Source organism: Cervus elaphus, chromosome 25 (assembly GCF_910594005.1).
Source record: "Cervus elaphus chromosome 25, mCerEla1.1, whole genome shotgun sequence".
Lineage (NCBI taxonomy): Eukaryota > Metazoa > Chordata > Mammalia > Artiodactyla > Cervidae > Cervus > Cervus elaphus.
Genome location: NC_057839.1, coordinates 26,463,354 through 26,477,269, shown reverse-complemented (window position 1 = coordinate 26,477,269; position 13,916 = coordinate 26,463,354). Strand labels below are relative to the sequence as shown.

General features: G+C 37.9%; 1 protein-coding gene across 3 annotated transcripts in view; it reads right to left on the bottom strand.

Annotated features, from left to right (window-relative positions):
• The window catches only part of PLPP1 (phospholipid phosphatase 1), a 107,860-nt gene that overhangs the window by 85,087 nt on the left and 8,857 nt on the right, over positions 1-13,916 (bottom strand). Inside the window, exons 1-2 of one of the 3 annotated variants that reach the window (XM_043887289.1) lie at positions 10,761-10,812; positions 1,180-1,325 (exon numbers count right to left, since the gene is read on the bottom strand). The exons of the other annotated variants lie outside the window; for them this stretch is intronic. Of the exons in view, the coding sequence (XP_043743224.1) occupies positions 1,180-1,325; positions 10,761-10,810 (196 nt within the window). The 5' untranslated portion in view covers positions 10,811-10,812. Of the gene's footprint in view, positions 1-1,179; positions 1,326-10,760; positions 10,813-13,916 lie in introns of those variants that run through there. 3 annotated transcript variants of the gene reach the window in all.

The window sequence follows — 13,916 nt, the reverse complement described above, 5'->3', positions numbered from 1 at the left end:
AGGATAAGTAACATAATTAAAGTCATACATATAATAAGGGTGAAATTTAAAATATTTAACAACTAATACACACCAGCACGGTCATTCAGAACAGATGGCAGCTGGTGCTAGAGGAGCTGGGTTCTGCTTGAACCTTTTAGTTGTGGGATCTTGGGTAGGTCCATGAGAGAGTTGTGGGTGAGGGAAGCTAAGACTCAGATGTATACGGTCTACCTGTTTTGATAGTAAGTGATGCATCCAGGACTCAAACACACACTTACATGACTAAAGCCTTCTAAACGAAGTAGGAAATGGTATATTTGTGAAAAAATGAGGAAAGTAGGAGATAACTGGAGTTTAATAGAGTAGAAAAACATTCACAACTGCAATGGGAAACAAATGAATTAAAAGTTGATAACTGAGCTCAATCTGTTGCCAGACAATTAGGAGAAAAAAAAAAAAAAGATAGTCCAACTGTGGTAGGGTAAAGTGCAAGGAGGAATAAGAGAAATATGAATGGGCAAAGCAAAACTACAGGATGAAGATTTTCAATTCCAGGTAATTAATTGGACATGCTTCAGTAAGAAATGAAAAATCAACACTGGCTTTGAACAAGAAAGGACTTGATGGAAGTTGTACCTCAAGATGAGTTTACGCGAGGTAGAGAGGGAGAAGGTGAAGAGCGGGGAGCCACATAGGAGGGGTCCGTGGTCGAGAGCTGTATATTTGGGTGTGATTCACAGAGATGGCACTCAAAGTATCCAGGGGCAAGAGTTCAAAGAACAGTGCATCCTCAGCTTTTAGGAACACCTACATTCTGGTCACTGGCGTGTAGTCACTACCTCTCTGTGGCTGACATGGTTTTACTATAAAAAGTACTTAGTTATCGTTTTGGCTTTCTGTTCAAGTTGAAACAAAAGGGAGAAACTACAGTTTAGATATAAGTGACATTTACCAAAGAAAGTTTTACTCTTTGTGGTTTTCTGTCAATAATTACCTATAATATCCTCAACCCTGGAGTCTCTTAGTTCATTAAGACACTTAAAATAAATTTGTGTATGTATTTAAACAGCTTTTTAAAAAATCCAAGACAACTATATGGGCAGGTTATTTTAATATATACCCTGAGATTTCTGCACAAAAAACAAGTTAGCCTATTTATTTATACACTAACAAAAATAAAAAGCAGAAGTTGGTCACCTGTTGTTACTGCTCCAGAAAGGCACACAGTGCCAGCTGGCCAGGAACAACATTCTTTCCTTCCACTCTCTCCTAGTAACAGCTGTTCTCTTTTTTCTTCAAGCTGGCAAAGGTCACATTCAGTAGCAAACTCTCCATGCAGATTTCTACATGCAAAAAGCAAGGAGAAGGCTGACGTAACAGGGTGTGGGGAGTGACAGCTGATTTTGTTCTATTTTAATTTCTCCTGGGCATTTACTGGGAATATATTTTGGGCTTCTTTGATATCTGGAGCTATTAATCATTTCTCAGCAAAAAAAAAAAAGCATTCTGTTTACATGAAACTGGACTTGAAGATGATATAGAAATTTTGAAGTAGGAAAAAAACTATAGCAAAATTGTACAGTAACATTTACATCATTAATGGCTGCCTAATTAAAATGCATTATGCTAAGTGAAGAGGCCAAATTCAAAAGACTACATACTGTATAATTCCATTTACTATATGGCATTATATGACATTCCATTTATATGACCTTATAGGATGGAGAACAGACTGGTGGTTGTCAGAAGTGGAGAATGGTGGGAGGAGCTGACTAAAAAAGAGAAATATGAGGGAATTTAGGGCGGTAACAGACTAATTCTGTATCTTGATTGTGTGGTGGTTACATAGCCCTAAATTTTAAACTGTCAACAATTCACAGAACTGTATCCCCAAAGAGTGAATTTTACTATATACATTTTTTTAAATGTGAGCTTAAGCCTCACGTCACCTCTCTCTACTCCCACTTTTTTCAAATCTCTTCGACAAGCTCCAAACAATAACCCCACCCCCTCCACCCAGCTAACACCTACTTGCCATTCTAGCTTCTTTCTATTCAGTTCCTCCTGGAATCTTTCCTTTGGTGTGGCAGGGTGGGGTCCTAAAGAGAGCTGAGACTTTGTAGTCAGATACACCTAGTTGGGCTTACTTTTGGCATTCTCCCAGTTACTACTTGAGTGAGCACAGGCAAATTATCTATCTAACTGAGCTCAGTTTCCTCATGCAGTGAATGCAAATAAATAGAATTTATGTACCTCCCTGTTGTAAACAAATTAAATGCTATTCCCTGATCTTTCTCCTCTGCCTACTGCCTTCAGAATCACTTTGAGTTTCCACAGACCTGATACTTAACATAAAATTATCACAACACTTAACTTATGTACTGAAATTATTTATCTTTGGCAAATAAAATGGCTCGGTGTCTCTCTCCGATTCCTAAATTCACAGAGGCCAGCATATTCACTGACTGATAAGTTAAATTGTTTGAAGAATACTGTGTCGACCTGATCTGGTCTTACTGTTAAAGAAGGAAATACTGGAAGAGAGAGAGAATCGGGAAGAAAAGGCTAGAACACTCTGAGACAGTCTGGGGTGGATGACTCAAGAAGGTTTTCCAAAATATCTACTAAGGTGTTGTATATTGAACTACACCACAAAAACTGCAGATAACCTAAATATTTAAAAACAGAGGTAAAGAGGATTATGCCAAAAACAATGAAATACCCCATAACCATTAAAGGTAATTTCGTAGAAGACTATGTCAAAGAAAGTACAGAAGTAATCTCAACTTTTTTTTAGAGCACAGGTTTTTAAAAAAGTGTTAAGTTCATAGACATAAAAAGATACATAACCAAAATATTAAAAGGCATCATCTCTAGGTGGTAGTGGGATTAGTAATGATATTTACTTTCTTTTCTGGGCATTTTAGACTTTACCAATTTATTACATGTTAATTCTAGAAAATTTGGAAACCACAGAATAATTATTTTAAAAGAAAAAACTAATCTAGATTTCACTAATGATGCTATTCCATGTCCAAGACACAGATGTCCAAAAATGGGGGTAAAATAAATACATTATGATGAATCCACATAATGAAACACCATGTATTTCCAAAGTAAAATAGATTATAAACTATATACCTTTGGGAAAGAAACAAGATATGAGAAGTTCCTCTAATGAGAAAGTTTTTTAACTTGGAAGATCTATGAACAGATATACAGGAATATTTCAACAAATATTAACTACTGTATCTTTCTTTGAAAGTTTATCAAGAGGCAACAAATTTCAGAAGACAATATAACACAGTGAATCAAGGAGAAAGTTCCTCCTTGAAACACAGTTTCTATAGAATTTATTTAGTCTTTAGCTTAAAAAAATGATTCATGCCTGCTTAGTTGCTCAGTTGTGTCCAACTCTCTGTGACCCCATAGACTACAGCCCATCAGGCTCCTCTGTCCATGAGATTTTCCAGGCAAGAATACTGGAGGGGGCTGTCATTTCCTTCTCCAAGGGATCTTCCCCACAGGATCACAACCCACCCCCCCAACCCCGTATCCTGCACTGCCAGATGATTCTCTACCATTGAGCCACCTGGGAAACCCAAAGAAATTATGAACTGTAGGGATTTATCTGGGTATTATTTAAGCTTGTAAAACAAAGCATCCCATGTTCAGGTAAGAACATCTGATTAAGTTATTTCTCTCTTTGAACCAATGACACTTCGAGTCTCGGAAATCCCATCCACAAACTTCTCTTAACCAACAAAATCTCCTTTTTCAGCAACTAGGCAACCAACAACTTCTTCCATTCAGCAGGAAGGCCTATATTCCAAAGAATAAAAGTGTGTGTTTACTATTAATAGTATAGTGATTCTTGAATAAAACTAACAAATTCTAATGCCTTTATAGAATTTCTAGAATTGTTATCATCTAGAAAGGTATATACATAAATGCTTCTTTAGAAACTATGGATGGTGGTGGCTGGTGGGCAGATTTTAAATTCTTTAAGGAGACTGCTTTAGCAACTGAATTTGTAGGAACAAAATCTGATAAACTTGATTTCATCATTTTGGTACAAACATGCATAAAAGTACTTAGTGAATCAAAACTACATGGCATATGGCAGAAACCAACACAATACTGTAAAGCAACGATCCTTCAATTAAAAATAAATTAAAAAAAAGAATCAAAACTACAGATGAAAAAGTTTAAACCACCAAATAAAATCCAGACCTAAGATCTCAACTGCTTTTAAGAGTTCACATGCCCCTACCAATTAAAAAATGTACTGTGTATTTAAATCTTAATTTATATGGATCCATCATGTCTACCCTGAAATTATGCCAAATGGCAAGGTTCCAGAAACTAAAATAAAGTTACACTAAGGTGTGTCTCAGAAGTAAAACATAAAAACTCTAACTTTGGCAGGAAGTGACCAAAGTAGCATATCTAAATTAGTAAGCTTTGTTTAAAACACATGCACTTTTTTTTAAAAAAGGGCACACAAGCCAAAAAGTTCGGTAAAATTCTTTTTTTTAATAGTTACGATGATTGCAGCAGCAAATCATTTATCCATCTTCCCAAAAATCTATGTTTGTGCCACTCAAGATAAATTCCATACAGAAAATAAAAGTTATCTTCTGTATAATTTTATACGGAAGATAAAAGTTGCAAGAAGGAAGAACTCCCACAAACTATTCATTTCAGGCTAAGAGCAAACATGCAATGCTGAAACTATACAATAAACAGCAGCTACCATGGGAAACAAGAAAAAAAGACAGGCAGGTAATAGTTGTTGACTGCCTACCAATTCTTATTTATTACTAACAAATCTGTGAAGCAGACAGTATTCTCTCCATTACGCAAGTGAAGAAACTGAAGTTCAACAAGACTAAATAAGCATCTGTGTGACCAAAAGCAAGAATGCGTAGTAGAAACAGTGCATGTGTGCTCAGTTATGTCCAACTCTTTCTGACCCCATGGACTGGAGCCCACCAGGCTCCTGTGTCCACAGGATTATCCTGGCAAGAGTACTGGAGTGGGCTGCTATTTCCTCCTTCGGGGTATACAGCTGACCCAGGGATTGAACTGGTGTCTTCAGCAGCTCCTACAGCAAAGCAGAATTTTGAAACCAGTCTACCAGGTTTCATATACCAAATTCCACCATACCTGGTTAACAACTACTTTGGAAAACATGGATATCAAATAATCCATTGTTTTCTGGGTTCTATAAGAGGAATTCAACTATTCCTATACCATTGACCTGAAAATGGCTCCTTTATCTGGCAAGATCATTCTTTCCTCACCTGGCGTATCACAAGAAACCATGACAACCTACTATCCCAGACTACTAGCTACTACACTCTCCTTTCTAAGTCTAACTTTTTTAAAAGAACTACCAATACCCACAAATTTCTACTTCACCAACTACTCACTTCTCAGCCCACCACAATTTAAAAATGGCTTTACATAAAGTTATCAGTGACCTTAGTGTAACTAAACCAAATGGACACTTTCCAGGTGTTACCTCACCTTTCAAGAGGATGTAGACATTGTTACCACTCTCTTTTTGAGGCTCTCTCTTCTTGAGGCACTCTCTTCACTTGGCTTTCCAGAAACAGTCTTCTGGTTTTTCACAGCATCCTCTCCCTCTCAGTCTTGGCCTTTTTTATTTCTTCCAACCAATCTGAAGCTCAGTTCTAAACCTTTTTTTTTTTTTTTTTTCAATTTATAACTTCTTCCTGAGATTTCATCAATTCTCATGACTTCGATTACCATGAATATGCCCAGAACTCTGAAAAGTCAGACAGTTCCTCTGAGCTTTAGATCCATTTATCCAAACAAGGACTAGATACTCCTTCTTGGAAAATTCAAAACTTCACGTAACATGGTGAAAACCAAACTCACTACCTCATTTCCATTTCCATTCCCATTCCCATCTTAAACGGGTTCTCTCCTGGGGCTTCCCAGTTTAATTATTACAGAAATCAACATCTATCTAATTATACAAGCCAGAACTTTCAAAACTATCTATGATAGTTCTCTCTCTCTGACTCTCAGTTTTCCCTATGTCGCCAAAACGTGTCCATTTTACCTCCCAGATACCTCACAAATCCCTCAACCTTCCTCCATCTCTACCAGCACCTCTTTACTTTCACTACCATTATCTCATTTGGTCCCCTGCAACAGCTTCCTAACTGATCTCCCTAAATCCATTCTTTTCCAGCTCCAATCTATTATTCCACCCTGCAGCCAAAGTCATCATTTTAAAAAGCTACCCTATCCTTCTTATTCAAAATCCTGTTTATAAACTCTCATAGTACCCAAACCTCTCCTTCAGAGCACTTAATGGTTCATTTTTATCTTTATTTGTGTGACTATACGCATCTCCACTGCCCTCAACAGAACCCAGCACACAGTGTGTGTAAGAACGAATACTACTGGAATAACAAATGCCTACTACATAATGGACACTGCAGCACGGCCAATGAGAACATACAGATGAAGACCCAGTCATTTTCAGATAAAGAAACTGAAGTTGTGAACTTGGGTGATTCACCCTAGTAGGTGATAGAAACAGTATTCAAACTCAGACCTGTACCTTTCCAGTGTCCATATTCTTTAAATTTTATGCATTCTATGAATACAAAATAACTTTGTAAAACTTTTATACATTAAAAAAAATAAACGGAACTAGTATCTTGATAAAATAAAAAATATTTTAATAAAGTTCTGTTGAAATTGCAAGGTAAAACCCTACATTTAAACTGCAACAGTTCATTTCTCTCTTACTTTTGAGTAATTAGTTTGCACAGATATGGTGCTAGCCCCCTCAAAAAAGTACCCATTCACACCCTTTATTATAGAAAGCATTAATGAGTCTTTATCTCCTATAACATAAAATCTTCTTCTGAATTATATTCAGATAATATGCTAAAATATGTTTATAGCTAGCCCCTATCTGAGCTATAACATTTCTGTCACAACTCTATTTGATATGTCTGACAGTTCAAAATTTCAAACCTCTCTGCTTTTAATTTATAAAACATTCAACCAAGTTATGCTATCTTCCAATCTCAATATTTTATTTGTTTTAAAATTTTATTGATTGATGGGTAGATGGATTGACTGATTTTTGCCACACTGGGCGGCTTGTGGGATCTTAGTTCCCTGACCAGAGATCAAATCCAGACCATGGCAGTGAAAGTGCCAAGTCCTGGGAATTCCCTGGTGGTCCAGTGGCTAAGATTCCATGCCCCCAATGCAGGGGGCCTGGGCTTGATCCCTGGTCAGTGAACTAGATCCCGCACGCTGCAACTAAAGATCCTGCGTGCCACATGATCAAAGATCCAGTGTGGCTGCAACTAAGACCGAGCACAGTCAAATAAATAAATAAATATTTAAAAAGAGAGAGAAAGAAAGCACTGAGTCCTAACCGCTGGACCACCAGGAAATTCCCCTCCAATCTCAGTATTTCATTCTTAATTATGAAAGGTCTGAGGACAGGAAGTAAGGGTAACTATAATGAAACTTTTTCAGCAATCTGTTCTCTTTCCCTAGTAAATTCTAAACATAGGTTGAATTATAGTTGACCAACCTAAACAACAAATTCTTTACTTTAGGAAATTTAAACCATTGTAAATGTGACCCTTAGATTTATCCAACTGAAAATCAGAATCTCCACTATAATCTCTTTAGTGGGAAGCACTTCTATACTCATTCTAGGCCTTGTGAGGCATATCCTCATGATTAATCCTATTGTCCCTCTTTCTCTCAAGGAAGCTTCATCCTTTCCTGGCTTCCTCTTGCAAGGTAAAAACAGACTATAGCAATATTCACTTCTTCATTAAAAAAATTTTTTCTTTTCCTCACTCAACTCTTTGCCTCCCTTTTTATCAGAAGAAATTAAGTTAGCGAAAGCCAACTTCAGGGCTTTTGAGCTACAGATGCTTATGAGTTCAAAATTTCAGTCACAACTACTGAATAGCTCAATGCTTTTAAGTGTAAGCTTTAAATTATTAGCAAACAAAAATATGATTCTTAAATAGGACTGAACTTAAATACTTCTTGTAACTTTGGCCGTAGTATTTTACTTCTGGTGTAGGTATTTCCAATTAGTGGTGGGTTTCCAGGGTTATTGGGTAGATGAAATTCCTTAACTGTTCAATGAAAGCTATATGCCAATGCCCTACATAGTAATGCATAATTCTGCCAGCCAAAGCTACACAGTAATATTAAGGTCTCACAACTCCAATCATTAACTGACTAACAAACTACAAGACTAGTACTGAGGAAAATAGAAACATAATCTTAGATAATGTAATTATTTTATTTCAAAGAACATCTCTCTCCTATTTCCTATTAAATATTCTGCAAGTCACTGGAATAGAATAGAGCACAGGTGAATACAAAGTCAAAAGAGATTTCCCTGGTATTTCAGATCTTTGCCGAAAGATTTTGACAGTCTTAGCCAAAAACAAACTGCTATTGATACAGATGACAATCTCCTGATATTAAGCAGACTAGATCCAACCTAGTCTAATTGTGATTTATTTTTGTATTTTTTTTAATTTAACGGCAATTGAACATCCTTTATCTTTCTTAAAACTGAAAATCTCCCTTCACTGAAATTTCAGTGAGTCTGACCAAATTATATTTTGCTTTGGGTTCTCAAGGTGGCATATGTCACCACTTCTAACAGTATGGCTGACATAAGAGTATCCAACTAATTTCAAGATTTCATAAGCTATCTGGTCACTGATAAAGTCATATGCCTATGTGTGGCAAAAGAAGAAGCTCAAGCCGGGGGCCTACATTATTTGTATCAGGGACCATTTTTCCTATGTCACTACTTTCCAAATACTTCAGTCAGCCTTCAGATTTTTCCTCTTTTCTGCTGACAACACTCCCTTCATGGCCTGGCTAGATTAATAACTGATCTCCTACAAGTGTGCTGCCTTGCTCAAAATGCCCCGTTTACCCTGCGTTCTTTGTTTTCCTACCCTAGTGTCAAATGTTCAACTATGTTCTGCAGCTAATGACTCTCCTTAATAAGAAAGTTTGCTTACCATTATGATCCAGAGAGATAGATAAAGCAGACATTATTCTCATTATAATTTACACATAAGTAAACGAAACAGCCCAAGGGATCCTGTCCATGTGATCAGAGAGAACAGTGGAAGCAAAACTAGAATGTGACTTCCAAGACAACCACTTTCACTACCAGATTACACTTTGAACCCTTTAAATAAATTACATAAACAAAATTGTTATTCAGTGGAAAATTATCCACAATGTCAAATCCTAGGCAAGGAGGGGAAGTCTAACGCAAAAAACTTGTCTTCTTAAAAGATAATTTATTCATTGTTTTATTTGGTTAGTAATTAAATTACAGTCAATGGAAGAACATAGAATCTCACTCATATTCATACAGATATCCAATATTAGCTCTAAAGTTGAGTATTACCCATAATTTGCCTAACAAGTTTTGATAACATCACAATTTAAGAGACCTCTTCTCCAACTAGGCCACTGGGTCAGACATAGTCAACATAGGAGAAGGAGCATATTCAAAATTTCTTTCTCTTATCAATGCCATTTTTTAAAAACATAAAATACAATAAATGTCACTTGCTTCTGCTGCACTATATAACTATGCTAGGTATATTTTTGAAATCAATTGGAACGTCAGCTCAATTGAAAAACTGTTTAAATAGGCTTTTTAAAGAAAAATATTGTAAATATATAATATTAAAATATAAAATATTATAAAAGTATGAATTTTAATTACATTTAGCCATACATTTAATTACAGAATCATACTGCCTTTATGAGGAAGGCTATCCTAAAATTAGGCCTATCCCAGAACACTGCAGGTGGATGTGACCACTATAAACATTTATTTCTAAAACCTCATGGGAAGAAAACAAGGAAAAACTCTTACTGATCAAGAGAAGTTATGAGAAGAACCTGTTCTATTTAGTTGTACTGCAGGCATACTTCAGCCTGAACTGCAAGTTATTAGGTTCTGACTAGCTCATATTCAAGAAATAAAATCTTCATGTTTTAAAACTTGAGAACCAAGTTACGACTACCCAAATCATGCCATTTCCACGTCACACACACCTTTGTTTATTACTATTTCTAGTCTGCTCAACTACAGACATTCATTTGGGTACCTTGTCTATGAGCTGTGGAAACACTGCTCACCTAGAAGCAAAACGATAAGATCTGAGTGAGGTATCTGATTCCAGAAAGAAACAGGTTAGAAGTAATTAGAACATCTCCCATAGTGATCTGGGCACGAAAAACTGAAATATGAACCAGGTCCCAATTCAAATGCTGTTTAAACTGAAGCTGTAACTACACTAAACAATGTCCCAAAAGAAAACTCACCAGTACATGGTATCATATTTAAACAACAGAGGGGATCAGTGGCCAAATTGGGTTATTATCTTAATAGTGATAATGATAACAACAACGGCACAGACCAGGACTATGTTAAACACTTCACATACACTCTCTCACATTATCTCATCTAATTTTACAGCACTATGAAGACACTATTATCATTATCTTTTTCCTCGTTAGGTGACAAAACTCATGGAGAGTTGAAACAACCTGCCCAATGTCACACAGTTAGTAACAGAGTTAAATTCCAACCCCCAGAAGAGTGACTGACTCAAGTATCTTGCCTACTCATTCATGTAAAAAATATCTGAATGCCTACTATGTAAGATTTTCATGACCCAGATAATCACAATGGTGTGATCACTCACCTAGAGCCAGATATCCTGGAATGTGAAGTCAAGTGGGTCTTGGAAAGCATCACTACGAACAAAGCTAGTGGAGGTGATGGAATTCCAGTTGAGCTGTTTCAAATCCTGAAAGATGATGCTGTGAAAGTGGTGCACTCAATATGCCAGCAAATTTGGAAAACAGCAGTGGCCACAGGACTGGAAAAGGTCAGTTCTCATTCCAATCCCTAAGAAAGGCAATCCCAAAGAATGCTCAAACTACTGCACAATTGCACTCATCTCACAAGCTAGTAAAGTAATGCTTAAAATTCTCCAAGCCAGGCTTCAGCAATATGTGAACCATGAACTTCTAGATGTTCAAGCTGGTTTTAGAAAAAGCAGAGGAACCAGAGATCAAATTGCCAACATCCGCTGGATCATTGAAAAAGCAAGAGAGTTCCAGAAAAACATCTGTTTCTGCTTTATTGACTATGTCAAAGCCTTTGACTGTGTGGATCACAATAAACTGTGGAAAATTCTCAAAGAGATGGGAATACCAGACCACCTGACCTGCCTCTTGAGAAACCTGTATGCAGGTCAGGAAGCAACAGTTAGAACTGGACATGGAACAACAGACTGATTCCGAATAGGAAAAGGAGTATGTCAAGGCTGTATATTGTCACCCTGCTTATTTAACTTATATGCAGAGTACATCTTGAGAAACGCTGGGCTGGAAGAAGCACAAGCTGGAATCAAGATTGCCGGGAGAAATATCAATAACCTCAGATATGAAGATGACACCTCCCTTATGGCAGAAAGTGAAGAGGAACTAAAAAGCCTCTTGATGAAAGTGAAAGAGGAGAGTGAAAACGTTGGCTTAAAGCCTAACATTCAGAAAACTAAGATCATGGCATCTGGTCCCATCACCTCATGGGAAATAGATGGGGAGACAGTGGAAACAGTGTCAGACTTTATTTTGGGGGGCTCCAAAATCACTGCAGATGGTGACTGCAGCCATGAAATTAAAAGACACTTACTCCTTGGAAGGAAAGTTATGACCAACCTAGATAGCATATTACAAAGCAGAGACATTACTTTGCCAACAAAGATCCGTCTGGTCAAGGCTATGGTTTTTCCAGTGGTCATGTATGGATGTGAGAGTTGGACTGTGAAGAAAGCTGAGTGCCAAAAAACTGATGCTTTTGAACTATGGTGTTGGAGAAGACTCTTGAGAGTCCCTTGGACTGCAAGGAGGTCCAACCAGTCCATCCTAAAGGAGATCAGTCCTGGGTGTTCACTGGAAGGACTGATGCTGAAACTGAAACTCCAGTACTTTGGCTACCTCATGCGAAGAGTTGAATCACTGGAAAAGACCCTGATGCTGGGAGGGATTGGGGGCAGGAAGAGACGGGGACAACAGAGGATGATGGTTGGATGGCATCACCGACTCGATGGACATGGGTTTGAGTAGACTCCGGGCGTTGGTGATGGACAGGGAGGCCTGGAGAGCTGCGATTCATGGTGTCACAAAGAGTTGGACACGACTGAGCAACTGAACTGAACTGAACCATGTATCACACACTTCCTAAGCACTCATATTACAGTGTTTCCACCCAGTAATAAAGACGGATTCTGAACTATCCACTGGAGAAGGGACAGGATATCCACTCCAGTATTCTTGGGTTTCCCCAGTGACTCAGCTGGTAAAGAATCCGCCTGCAATGCGGGAGACCTGGGTTCAATCTCTGGGTTGGGAAGATCCCCTGGAGAAGGGAACAGCCACCCACTCCAATATTCTAGCCTGGAGAATTCCATGGACTATATAGTCCATGGGGCTGCAAAGAGTTGGACACGACTGAGCAACTTTCATTTCACCACTTAGGAACTATCTATAGGAATTATTTCCAGAATTTAGCACTAACCAAAAGTGTAATGTTCCCCAAGGTTTACAGTATCCTTCCTGGAAAGTAAAAGCAAAGATCTCAGGAGAAATTGTTCTGAAACACAGACAGACTTCATTAAAATACCTACTTCTCTCCACTTACAGCATCTGTGTGCCCCTTGGGGACAGAGACCCTGTCTCACTCACTCTTAGTACCTAAGTGCTATGACATATCAGGCACTCAGCTTACCATATGGTATTGTCATTGTTTGTTATGAGTCTGTCTTCCAGAGTAAGCAAGAAGCTACTTGAGATCCATGAGTTTTATTTTTTCACCCATTTTTGTATCACCAGTGCTAGGGCATACAACAAGCCTATTAACTTCACAGTTTTGTGATGATCTCATGAGTTTATGTAAAACGTTTACCAAAGGCTCATTTATGCACCGAATAAGGAATAGTTTTCTTCTTACTTACCTCTCAGCACCTACACAGTCAACCCCTCTCATCCTGCTGACGTAAATGAACCAAAAGGCAAGGCAGAACCTGGCTTAACAAGCTGCCAATTAACTCAAGAGCTCATCTGCTACACATTTCCTATATGTCATTTTCCTAGGCACCCCACCCTGAAAAAAAGACACAGGAAAACATTTCCAAGAAGTGACAACTGAGAACTAAACCATGAGGTTCTAACTATATCTGGTGGAATGAGTTACCAAAGGTGATTCTAAACTCTACACACATGATTCACATGAAATGCAATAAAGTACAAAGGTCTTCCTTTCCTGGGTAAAATTGCCTATAACAACAATGCTATTTGAAGAAAAAAATCTACGAGTATATTAGTGATCGAGCTTCCCAGGTGGCACAGTGGTAAAGAACCCACCTGCTAATGCAGGAGACACAGGAGATGTAGGTTTGATCCCTGCATTGGGAAGGTCCCATGGAGAAGGAAATGGCAACCCACTTCAATATTCTTGCATAGAGAATCCCCATGGACAGAGGACCCTGGCAGGCTACAGTCCAAGGGGTCACAAAAGAGTCAGACACAACTAAGTGACTAAACAACAACAAACTTTACTGATCAGGGCAAATGAGTTATATCTTCCAGTATGAGATACCCTCCTAGCAAATTCTTAGTAGTTATTAGGAGTTTGACTTATGAAAAATTAAAGTGCCTCCTTTGGACAGCAGACACATGCTCAAAACATGATAAGCACAAACTGACTCTGAAGCCACATCATATGGAATAAAGATAGTCATAAAAGATGTAGCCCACCTAAAATAATCACTGCTTTTACAGCCAATTAATTCCCT